Below are 12,889 nucleotides of genomic sequence, written 5' to 3'. Positions count from 1 at the left end.
ATTTTTCTTGCAACTGTTATTGTAATGTCTTGTGGGGTTATAAAAGGTCTAGAATTAAGAGATATGCAAGTCAGAAAACTTTCCGTTACTCTTTTCTGTTCTTCAGTATTCTCTTACTTATGGAAGGATGATATACATTGCCAAGTACTAAGTAAAGGAATGACTTTAATTTCTGATTTTTAGGTGTTGGAAAGACAGATTTTTAAAAGTTGGTTCTGTGCTATAAAATCTCTTCAGCAGCTTATCTTACAATTTTAATAAGCTGTTATAACAGCAGTGAATTTATGAAAAACTACTCTGTTGCAAATTAGTATTAGCCACTAATTTCTTGTATTATTTTTTATGACTGAGAAAATAGCTTTGAAAACTTAATAAACCTGGCTTCATTATTTATGAAGTTTTACTGTATTTGGATAGTTGGCTCATTAAGCAGGCTCTTCAGCACTGGTTTTCAGGTTAGCAAATAGCTATAAATGTCAGTTAATTCTCTTGAATGTCTTCTAAAGGGTACATTTTGTCACGTCTGTAGGAAACAGCTTATCAGTAGGAATAATTACCTCTTATGTATAATGACTATATAAGGTGTCAGTTATTCCTGTATAACCAACTGTTTTTTTCTGGAGAAGCAGCAATTTATTTTTTTTTTAATTTTAGAAACTACTTTTTCCTTTCCTCTCTTAAATCCTTATCTTCCTGTTACTGTTAGCTGTGTTTTCAGTATTGCTAGCACTTTTTTAGATTTTGGGTGCATCGTGACTTTGGTAAACTTAGGAATGAGCTCTTCCATAAAGTTCAAATTTGTATTAATACAGTTGTTCAGCTGGGTGTTGTATTTGCATTGCAGGCTGTTTTGTATATGCCTGTAAAACACCATTTGTGTTGACAAGTAACAGTAGCTTTTCCCTATTCTGTGTTTCCTCAGCAGATGTAACTAAATTTCTGCTTAATATTAGTGGTTAAATTGTAGATCTGGTATCAGTAAATCTTCTTAGGGCAGTCTTTCAGTAGCAACTATCTAATGCTGTAGAGCAGAGTTTGGCTTTTTTAGGAAAAACTGAAACGCAACCTAAAAATTACTGTGCCCTTAGTATATTTCTTAGTGTGGTAAATGATATACTGGTAAGTCAATAAAAAGGTAGCGAGTTGAGCACTGTTGGAGTCACTTTCCCAGATGATGAGATGATGGTCCTTTTTGCCAAGGCACCTGTTGGGAATTTAGTAGGGCTTCTCAGCCTGTTGAATGTTTGAGTACAAGAGATACAGTTTTACTTGTATAGGCAGAAAGTGCTCCAAAGTGCAATTTGCTAACAGATAAATGATACAACCAAGGGCTTGCTTTCAAAGCAGTAAGCTTGTGTTCTTTATAAATCAAGATACAAAATGAGTGGTTGATGAAGATGAATTAATGAAATATCCATTATGAAATAATTTGTCACGAAATAATCAAAATTTGAAGATGGGCAGTAAGGCCACCATGATATCATAAGTCACTTTGTCCTCTGCTTCACTTAAGGCCAAAAAATTCTATTGGGGAGACTGCATACAGCTTACAAAGTTCTAAACTACAGCCTTTCAATATATAAAGGGGACTTAGAAGGAAGATGACTTTTTACTGAGGCCTGTAGTGACAGGACAAGGGGTAATGGTTTTAAACTGAAAGAGGGTAGGTTTATATTGGATATAAGGAAGAATTTTTTAATGATGAGGATGGTGAGACACTGGAACAGGTTGCCCAGAGAGGTTCTGGATGTCTCATCCCTGGAAGTGTTCAAGGCCAGGTTGGATGGGGCTTTGAGTAGCTTGGTCTAGTGGAAGGTGTCCCTACCTATGGCAGGGGGGTTGGACTAGCTGATCATTAAAGTCCCTTTCAGCCCAAACCATGCTATGATTCTATGAAAATAGTTTTTTTTTTTTCTCATTTGTGTGTCTGTTGTTTGGGGGAGATGTCATTTGGGGAGACCAACACAACAGTTTTTATGAGAATGGCTAGTTTTTAATTTTCCTTGGCCATTGAAGTACAGGGAACTGTTAAAAATGCAGTTTAGTTGCTACTGAACTATCAGTTTCAGATGCCCCAAATTGTAATAGAACATTAATTTATCCTATGTTCATTATTAATATGCTGTAACAATGCATTAAAACTTCAAACCACTCAGAAGTTGGTTGTTTTGGGGCGCAGTGCATGCTTTATATGTATTGTGCTTGCATAGTATAGATCACACCTGCCCAAAACAGTTTATGCCCAAAACTGTTACAGAGACATAAGTAGTATATAAAAGAAAGGTGGTTTGGTTTCAAATAGCGTATAGTAGTGAATAGTAGTAATATTATCAGACTGGATATGGGTATGCTTGTATGGTGAGATAGCACAATGGGATTAGGTCCTGTTGATTCTTTGTTAATGCATAAAATGAAGTCTATGGATCTTGAAGAGGTACAACTCTTCTGTTTATTTAAAAAAAAAAGTCAGCTTTAGGAAATTAAAGTTCTACTAGTTTTGTTGCTGACTTTTTAGATTTGGACAGCTTTTAGGCTGCTGCTGTTTGCTTGTGCTGCACTGGATATGGAGTCTTAAATAATGTATGAAGTGCACTGAGGTTCTCACATAGAAGGAGCTATAGAAGTATAGAGGATTACTGTCAGGTGTCCTAAAGATTTTGTTTGTTGCAGATAAGTAGAGTGTCACCTGCATAAACAATAAGGTTTGTTAATCATAATAATGTGATTGAGGCATGTCTGGATCTCTGGTGGGATGATTGCTAATCTGAACCATCTGATTTAACTAATTCGAAGTTTAATCCTTCTGAAACTTGTAGTGAAGAAGAGGAGGAACTGGCACAGACATGACTACACAGAGTTGGATGATGGTTCCAAACCAGTGCAGGCTGGAACACGGACCTTCGTTAAACAGCTGCGGGCTCGCTGTTTCCCAAGGTACAGAAGCTTACTTACACGTTTCAGTGAAAAAAATAGAGAAATGTTGTCAGCTGAGTGTGTCTTGGGGGAGGTGACTAACATTTCTCTGTTTCAGAAAATTAAGGTTGAGGATGACTTCCTCCTCCGTTAGAATCACCCCACTGCCCCATCCCTGTTTTAGATGGATACGTTTGCCTTTTCATGCAGCAGCTTCCTCTGTTGAGTTTTGCACTGAGTTATGTTGTCTGTCGGGACTGCTTACAGGGTGGTGGTGGGGGTTTTGAGTTTTTTGGGTTTTGTTTGTTTGTTTTTGTGGGGGTGTAGGGGCAGTAGCATAAGTGGTTGGTTTTTCTTTTTCTTTTTTTGTGCCTGAACTGTCAGAATATTGTCTGTCTATTCCTCTAGTCCAGGAGTAGTCCTCAGTTTTATTCCAGATAACATAGAACATTTATATGACCTGGGAGTTTATCCATTCTCACATGCTTTAGAGGAAAGTGGAGAAACATGTGTTGTACTTTCATCCTGAGCTGTCTGTGATAGGCTATCTCATTGAAACGTGATGACTTACAATTCTTTAAAGGAGGTGGTTGTTGTTGTTACCAAAATGTACTTGAATGTCTTCTCTGAGAATTCCTTTTCCCCATCCTCTTAAATTACTGTGTTCAGTCATACAGAAAGATTATGAGTTCCCAGGTTATGCATGACAGTAAATGTTTCCTTGCTGGTTTAGGTTGTTTTCTTTGTCTTTTAGTTAAATGCTTAATGTAATAGTACTGGGTCCATTTATTTTGGATTCAGATATAGCCATTCCCATCTGTCCTCCCACAAACGGTGACTTTTTTTTTTTTTTCAGTCATGGTAATATTCTATTATTTCTTTCCACCAGTGCTGATGAAGTAATTTTGAAAATGCATGGAAGCCAGTTGACACAAAGATACTTGGAAAAACATGGGTTTGATGTTCCCATTATGGTTCCTAAATTAGATGGTCTGGGGCTCAGACTTCCTCCGCCAACTTTCTCTGTTCTAGATGTGGAACGCTATGTAGGTAAGAGTCACTTTGGAGTAACTACAAATGATCCTGTCTGTAAATTAAAATAAATATTTGCATGATTATAAGAGCTTCCAGGGTGCTAAGTACATATTCTAAATTGAAGACTAGCAGAAAGTAAAATTAAAGCTATGGGGTTTTGGTTCACTCTTTTTCTTTCTTTCTTTCTTTCTTTCTTTCTTTCTTTCTTTCTTTCTTTCTTTCTTTGATATGTGATAGGAGTGCAGCCTTACTTTTCAACTTTCAAACATGTTAATTATGGTGCAAGCTAAACATGGAATGCAGGTTTCTTTTTCTGCTGTGTGTTGTAAACCAATAAAGTGTAATGACTTCTAAGATTGTGTTCTTTGTGGGAATTGAACGAATCACTCTTGTGATCAATAAAGTTTAATCATTGGTTAGGATATTGCAAAACTTAATGTTTTGGGCTCAGTAAATTGGCATATCTGAATTAAATCTTTCTTCCTGGAAAATTTCCTACCTTGGCTTCCTTTAGCAGGAGAGCTAGAGCTTCCCAAGGACCATTTCTTTCCTATCAGATCTCTTGATAGTCTGTAATTGTTTCAACCTCATGTAAGTGTGCAGTACAGAGAAATAGAGACTGAGCTAATTGGAATATGATGTTTCCTATAACATACAGTTGAGAAGTCTATATATGGCCTTGTCTGTGTTCTTGTGATAACCTAATATAATGATGTGTGCTGAATGTAGGTTTTCTGTCCATCAACATTTTACAATGGCACCAGAATGTAGGAAATATGTAGTATAGGGTATATTGTTACCATTATGATGATAATAAACAGTAATGTGTTCTGCTTTGAAGTGTAATTATCATTCTGATACTTCTGAATCTTTCCTTTTGGAATACTGCCTCTTCAGATTCAGAGAGAAACTTGGTCTTCTTGTTCTCATACATATATTTTGACCTGCCAGGTTTTCCAGTTTAGGGAGAAAAATAGAATGTCACAGATTTACCGTTCTGTTACTGAAATGAAAAATAAGAAAACTGAATAAATGCTATTCCAACTGGAATTTATCAAGATGATACTAACTTGCAATTTTAACATAGTTTGTGTTTATAATGTACATTTAGATATATTCTAGCATTCCAAAGTTAATTGTCAAATTTGACCATTGTATAACTAAATGGACATAAAACAATTACTCTTATTATATTGTTGTTAAAGCAACCTTGGTTAAAGGTTGCTTCTTGCTTGTCTAGTTCTACAAATGTATCACTTCAAAATACATGATAGGTAAACCAATCCTTGTTGCCTTTGGAAGTGAAGCACGCTCATGACAATTATTCAATGAAATTACTGTGTGCTTGAAAGTTATGCCTGTAATATAAGGAGGGTGTGAGCGGGCTTGTAGAATGTTTGCAAAGGAGTACCTGCATAGTTTTTAACGTTAATAACTTACCAATTATGGCACAAGTTTAGTTCAGTTTGCTAAGAATTACAAGCTGTAAGGAGTAGGATTTATTATTTGTGAAGAATTTGCAGTGGTTCTTGTATTAAATATTCAAGTGCTGTGGTGATGATTAATAGGAAGAGTGAGGAATAGATCTGCCGTGATAACTTTCTCTATGCTAGTCTTTCCAATTGCAGCCACAAACCCAATTTTTTTTTTTTAAACCAGTTGCAGTCATTCTATACTGCTCTTTTTCTTTTTGGTTAACCACAGGAAAGAGGATTTTTTTTTTTTTAACAGTGTTTTGACTTCTGTCCTTAGCTGATTATAGCAATTAAAGTTAGACCTAATAAAAAGTTGTTTTATACTGATCTGTCTCTGTTGCAAGAGAATACTGATAGCAGTGGAGTTTTTGTGCAGGAATGTTTTGATAAAGGCTGGAAAAAAGTTAAATTTCTCTCAAGCACCTTAATTGGCTGTTTTTATCTGCGATAGGTTTAAGAAAGTCATCCTATTTTTCACAGGTGGCGACAAAGTGATAGATGTAATAGATGTAGCAAGACAAGCAGACAGTAAAATGAAGCTCCATAATTACATTAAGTATTTCACAAATCCCGACCGACCAAAAGTATTGAATGTGATCAGCCTGGAATTCTCGGACACAAAGTGAGTACTGACTTAAATTCATTGAACATAGAAGTGGTTTTCACTAAGCTGAACAGTATGTGTAGGAATATAAAGTCTGTAGTGGGAAAGATAGGAGGCTGTATATTTTATGTAGACAGCTACTGTGATGTAATGCGGGTATAAAACATTTTTATTAATTCATAAGTAATAACTTTGTAGGAAACAAAGATTTAAACCTGTCATTTAAAAAGAGTTGTGCTTACTCTTGATTATATTTATGGTTCTTTTTTGTTTGTTTGTTTGTTTTAAAAGGATGTCTGAATTAGTGGAAGTACCAGATATTGCCAGAAAGCTTTCATGGGTGGAAAATTATTGGCCAGATGATTCTGTCTTCCCTAAGCCTTTTGTTCAGAAGTACTGCTTGATGGGTGTCCAGGACAGCTATACTGATTTTCATATTGATTTTGGAGGAACATCAGTTTGGTACCATGTTCTCTGGGTATGAAGACTTCTTGATTTATGACTATGTGAAACAAAATTTATTCAGTGTGCAGCCTTCTGCCATGGCATTATCACCTGTATGAAATTTTGTGCTTAAAAAGCCAGAGGAGGAGCTTGAAAGTGAATTACTGATTGTTGGTGTTGCATTTTTATGCTTTTATTTTAGCATGCTGTTGGTGACTTCTAGACTGTAATTAGTTGACTGATCATTTTAGTAGACTGGTAGGTAATATAGTGAGGTTTTAGTATGAAAAAATTAATTGAATGAAAATCATTGACATACTCAACTTTTTATTCTTCTCACAAACTTTGACCATGTATACATCAAACAAAAAGGCAAAGTGGTTTCATCTTATGTTTTCTCATTTGGCATGTGTGCACATATCCATAAATTGTTCATAAAAGCTGGAATTTTTTTATACTCCAATGAAAAGTTTTGGTTCATTTGTTTGCTTCTTTTACATCGCAAGACACCAACTGGTTAGCGTACTATTGACTGAGCTTTTGGTGGATTACAGTTGGGAAGCACTGGGGCTAGGAAGCCCTAACATTCCATAATGGAGATATGGAATACTTACCATTTAAATCAATCTGTTACTTCATTAGGAATGATTCAGAGGTTGTAGTATGCCTCCAGGAGGACATTCATTTATTTATTTGACATTTTTGTTTAATAGGGTGAGAAGATATTCTATTTGATCAAGCCCACTGATGAAAATTTGGCTCTGTATGAGTCTTGGAGTTCGTCTGTCACCCAGAGTGAAGTATATTTTGGGGACAAGGTTGACAAATGTTACAAATGTGTTGTGAAGCAAGGACACACTTTATTTGTTCCAACAGGTAAGATTTTACCCATATTACTAGGACTTAGCATGTTTAATCACCAGGAATTAAGGGGGTCCTAAAATGATTGCTTTATCAACATTCAGTTTTTCCTAAAATTTTGGTTAAGAGAGAAAAAAAGATTTTGAAATTCAGATTTTCAAAACAAGTAATTAGCTTTTTAGATTGCCTGACAGTAATAGCAGTTATCAGGGAAAGAAAGGGTGCTTGTTACCCAATTATAAGACAACGAATTAAAGCTTTATTTGGATATCAGGGAAATAGTTCCAATTCATAGAACACACATTGTTCACCACTTGATAGATATCCAGACTGAATTATTATCTTAATTTTATAATACAATTTTGTTTTTACCGGTTTTGAATATTGTAAGACCTACTAGGCAAAATTATTACAAGAACATCACATAAACTTCTTATGCTGTAGGCTAGAGGATTAAAAATAAAAGTTGGGTGGGTTTTTTTTGTTTGTTTGTTTGTTTGGCTTTTTTCTTCATTTTTTGTTTTCTGTCAGCAGGAAATCTAAACTTTGGTGGAGCCTGTAGAGACTTTCTGAGTCAAAATGAAAGTGTCCCTAAATAAAGTCAAAGAATGTATAACTGAATTCATGTCTTAATTCCTTTTATTAAAAATAAAAGGATATTTGTAGATATAGTTTGTGAAACTGTAGAGTTCATAAATTCATTTCAGAAGCACCCTAAACTCCCAAGTACCATAAACTTAGAAGTCTTTAATAAATCAAACCATATTTTGCCAATAAAGCAAGTCCCAGTTAATTTCTTTTATTTTCACTTATCCAGCCCATCCATATAAATACTTCTTATTATTTTATTATTAAAGATTTGTACTGGATACTATCTTCCCTTTTTGGGGGGAGGAAGCTTTAAATACACAGAGAAGGAAAATGGTGCATGATTCCACTTCTGGAATAAGCCTTGGAGATTATATTCAGTACCTTATTCTGTCATGAACTTCCTAGACAGACTACTACATTTTTCTCATAGCTCAGTTCTCTCCTCTGAGGTTTAGTATTTACTGTTCTAGTTTATGGCTTGTGCAGAATAAATACTACATAGTGAGGAGCTATATATGCACTTAACATTTCTGAACACCCAGAGCTTTTTAAAACCGTATATTTTTTTACAAGAGATGACATTAATTTTCCATTTATCTAAGTGAAAGGTCATACTTCTATGAACAAAGAATGCAGAATTACAGAATGAAGAACTTTGTGACCCACAGATCTTTGAAGAAGATAAACTTCCCAAGTTATCAGCTGAATCTGAGCTCTCACTATAATGTGGCCAAAAAGAAAAGTATCATAAAATGATAATTTCTAATGTATATGTGTATTTATGTGTGTATACACATAAAATGATACTTTGTAATGTAAATGTGTGTATACACATATGTGAGTATGTGTATACACACATACATATTCGTATACATATGATGGAGTATAGTGTAAGAACCAGTAAACTAAACTAGATTTCAAGACAGGTGTTTAAAAATGGGAAATTCTGTAAGACTGATTAAAGGCTTTAAAATACCCTGATCTCTACTGAAAACCACTTTTGCTGTTCCTGCTTGCACTGATGGTAGTGGATATCATAATTATTTTATGATCTCTGAAATATGCTCAGAGTAGACTTGTGATTTAAAATTTATCTTGCATGTAGATGAATAGCACCTACTGGGAGGCTCTTGAGAGTTATTTAAATATTATTCAAGATATTCTGTGTGGTCGACACCAAATTTTCTTGCCTTGTTACATAGACCTTGATCAAAACTGCAGCATAAAAATAGCAAGTAAAATGTAAAAAAAATTAAATCCTTTAGTTTGATACAGGTATGCCATAAAAATCCTTGGTGTTGATGCAACAGTGACAAGGCTTTGTTGTCAGTTTTGTTGGTGTCTGGGGAGATGTGTGTTTAAAGGGTTGGAATACACATACTCCTTGGAGAGTCAGAGATATTCATCCACTATGATGGTGATGGCAAGAGTGAAAAATTGAAACCATATTAACAAATGCAAAATGCATCTGGTAATACAAAGCAATCTTCATTGCACAGCACTTCTCAAAGAACAGAAGTAAAACCGAACAATGTATAATATTAATTAAAAAAAACCCTTAGGTTACATGTGGCATTGTATTCTACATCCTCTGGTAACTTAACTTCATTCACAGTCTACATAATAGGCATGTTACTTAGTCAGTGTAGTTGCTAGGTTTCAGGTCTTTTGATGTGTGGTACCACAACAACTAGAACTGGTTGTTCTTAAATGAATTAGGGCATGTATTTAATGGTAGTTTGCAGTACGTAGTTGCTTGTGATTTGGTCTGATCTTGCCTGAAGTTGGGGAGCTTCCTGTGGTTTTGTATGTCTTGCCTACACTCAGTCAAACCATGAAGTAATCTGCAAATGTATGGCCAACTCATCTTTTGTCAAAAGATCATCTGTATGCATGCAAAATCAGAAAAAAAAAATCTTGAAAGAAGAAACTATTTGTAGTTTATTTACATTAAAGCTGCACAGTATAAATTTTGAAGGTAACTAATTTTAATCAGCAAGCTAATATCATATGTTCTTTTGTGTACTTAATTGAAATTATCCAGTAGTAATCAGCTAGATTGCTAGCATAATGTTGGCCGTGCTTTGCCACGTTGAATAGTGGAGTTCACAAGGACAATATTTCAATTATGTGACAATTTTATGTACTCAGAGTGCCTAGATTGGGTTTTAAACTGGTAGTAATTTCTCTGGAATTAGGACAACTGTATTTGGAATAATTAATGGAACTACTTCTGAATTCCTATTTGAGAAACTTCAGTATTGCTAGATGACTTTTTTATGTTGTGCAAACAGCTCAGTTACTGTAAGCACATGTAAATATTGAAAGGAAAATAATTTCTATTTTATTTTTATGACTTTATCTTTTGTTCAGTATATTCTTCCTCTCCTGACTTGCTTATTTTTGTTGATTGGAGGGAAAACTTCTGGGAATTTCTACTTGAAAAATGACTGGTGGTCTTGCATCCCCCTCTGCCTCCTGTGAAAAAAGTCTTAATCTTAACTCCTTCAGAAAACTGCATTTCCACTAGATTTCTGAAACTCTGTAATTTACATGTTGTTAAAATTTAGATTACTTGTTCCTAGCACAGAATACAAATTTGTTTGGGCTTTTTTGTTTCTAGGTACAGCATTTTTACTTATATGTGTATTTTAAAACAGTCTTAGAATAATTTATATGCATTTATTAAGTTTCAGAATCTGTCATTTCAGGCTGGATTCACGCTGTGCTCACATCTCAGGATTGTATGGCTTTTGGAGGAAACTTTTTGCACAACCTCAATATTGGCATGCAGCTCAGGTTAGTTTCAGCTCTTCCTATAGCTTTTCCTCAGTAAGTAGGATATTCCTTTAATAGATATTTTTCTTCATGCTCTTAACCAGGATCAAATCGGTACAGGCTCTCAAACAGATATTAGTGGCATTTTCAGTTAGAATGTATCAAGCACGTACTCTTATTTCACTTCTGCAAAGTTTGTTTCAAAAACAAAATGAAGGGTATGCAAGAATTTAAGTGAATAAAAGAAAAATAAAGGAAAGAAAAACTCTACTTTGGAGATTAGTATAAGTGAGTAAAACAAAACTGAGCAAGCCCAGGTGTGCGACACTGAGTTGAAATGAGCGTCCTCAAGTCAGCATTGCTCTAAGGGCAGCTGTATTTAGTTTTTGTCCAAGATGTGGAGCTGTCTTCTAAACATATTGTTTTTATTTATTACAGTGGAATCCTGATAAAATTCCATCTGTTAAAAGATCACACATTGGGTTTGTATCCTAGTTTTATGAAGTCCAACTTTATTCTTAGAAGTGCCGCAGTCAAACTTGATAAGGTCAGAGCCTGGATGAGACCAGAGTTCAATCTTGTCTGTGGTCTTGTTGGGATTTAACTATGTGGTACTTGACTTCTTTTATTTATCATGGCCATGGTTATTTTATTTTATTTTGAACATTGTGTCAATTTGAATGATTACATAGTTGAATAATGAATTTTATAATTAAGACATTCATGTTTTGTAATATTTCTATTTATTCAGGTGTTATGAAATGGAGAAGAGGCTAAAAACCCCAGATCTTTTCAAATTTCCTTTCTTTGAAGCCATCTGTTGGTTTGTGGCCAAAAACTTACTGGAAACATTGAAAGGTAATCCTTATTTTGTTTTAAGAGGTATACATGTATCTGCTCCTCCCCCCACCCTTCATTGATAATGGAGAAAATCAGCCTGTTGTTGTGTGAACAGAGGAAACTTCTTAGGCTGAAAAACCAGACTTGATTTTTTTTTTTTTTTTTTTTTGAAAAGTCACATTATTTTAACCAGATTTTAGTGAATGCTGCACTGTGACAGTTCTAGATTCAGCAGTTCTTGGGTTTGGTAAACGATCTTTCTGAAAACTACTTTGGTGATTAAAGGTTTCTAGGGTAACTCGCACTGTGCAGAAATCTTAGTGCACTTGGTGATGCATGTAAACTAACACTTTGTAGCATGCTGCTGGAACCTTTGAACTGTTTTATTAGTGTTTTTAATCCAATGCTGATGATGTATCTGGTCAATGAAAATATTCTGGATTATCAAGACAGAGTATCTAAGATCCTGGCACAGTGCAATTATACTACCAGCCAAATACGATTAATTTGCCATTACCTGAAAAGACTTTGTTAAGGAAGATAGGAAACGTATTTCAATGGCACCAGTTTTTCTCTCAGGCTTCTTCCATGTCATTTAAGGTCTTTGACTACCCTCTGTGATAGCCTTTCTCTCCTTCTTCCAGCAAATGACACTCTGAATGATCCCACTAACTTATATCTGTGAGTTTCTTCTTAGTGGCTTCATGGCTGAATAAAGAGGTTTTCTTGTACTTCTACAATTTTTTGACCTTTCCAGTCAAACTACCTGTTGTGATCTTCTCTTTGGTGTGAAGGGAAAGATGTCTGTGAGGGCTTTTGTAGGAAAGATGCATCAGTTCCTATCAGCTCTGTTAAATCATTTATATCAGTGCTTATCAATAGATATCTCAACAGGCTCTTGTTCTTGACAGTTGCCGATCCTTTCCAAACTTCCTCATCTAGTCCTGTAATTCCTATTGGTACCCATGTATAATTGAGCTTGAGAGAGTGCCTGTCTGACTTCACCTTCTTTTCCTCAAATATCTTGCCCTCTGCCTGCTCTATTTAATCTTAATAATAAATGTCATATTCCAAATAATGTATTTCAGAGGAGAGAAATCAACCTTCAGAGGAGGCTGCTGAATTCAGCTTCTGCTTTGGAAGAGATTAGAATCTCGCGTAACCTTTTTCTAATATGAAAACAGTCACAGTTATTGAAAATGATCTATTCTCCTTTCAGCAAATGAAGGCATTGAACAACCCTTGTTTCCTAAATGAGTGTTTAAAGTTTCTGGATGAACCTAAAGCAACTCAGAAATCTTACCAGATAAAATAAACTTGCAGAAAACTTTTCCTTCCAAAAAAAAGA

General features: G+C 35.0%; 1 protein-coding gene across 2 annotated transcripts in view; it reads left to right on the top strand.

Moving 5' to 3' along the window:
* KDM7A (lysine demethylase 7A) overlaps positions 1-12,889 on the top strand; it is a 69,075-nt gene that overhangs the window by 29,264 nt on the left and 26,922 nt on the right. For both annotated transcript variants that reach the window (XM_075051955.1, XM_075051954.1), the window contains exons 3-9: positions 2,817-2,934; positions 3,803-3,963; positions 5,904-6,045; positions 6,319-6,505; positions 7,185-7,347; positions 10,635-10,722; positions 11,453-11,559. In XM_075051955.1, the coding sequence (XP_074908056.1) occupies positions 2,817-2,934; positions 3,803-3,963; positions 5,904-6,045; positions 6,319-6,505; positions 7,185-7,347; positions 10,635-10,722; positions 11,453-11,559 (966 nt within the window). The remainder of the gene's footprint in view (positions 1-2,816; positions 2,935-3,802; positions 3,964-5,903; positions 6,046-6,318; positions 6,506-7,184; positions 7,348-10,634; positions 10,723-11,452; positions 11,560-12,889) is intronic.

The sequence above is a fragment of the Buteo buteo genome, chromosome 19 (genome assembly GCF_964188355.1).
Source record: "Buteo buteo chromosome 19, bButBut1.hap1.1, whole genome shotgun sequence".
In the NCBI taxonomy this organism is placed as follows: Eukaryota; Metazoa; Chordata; class Aves; order Accipitriformes; family Accipitridae; genus Buteo; species Buteo buteo.
Note: the sequence above shows the minus strand (reverse complement) of the source record. Positions and strands in the feature narration are given on the sequence as shown.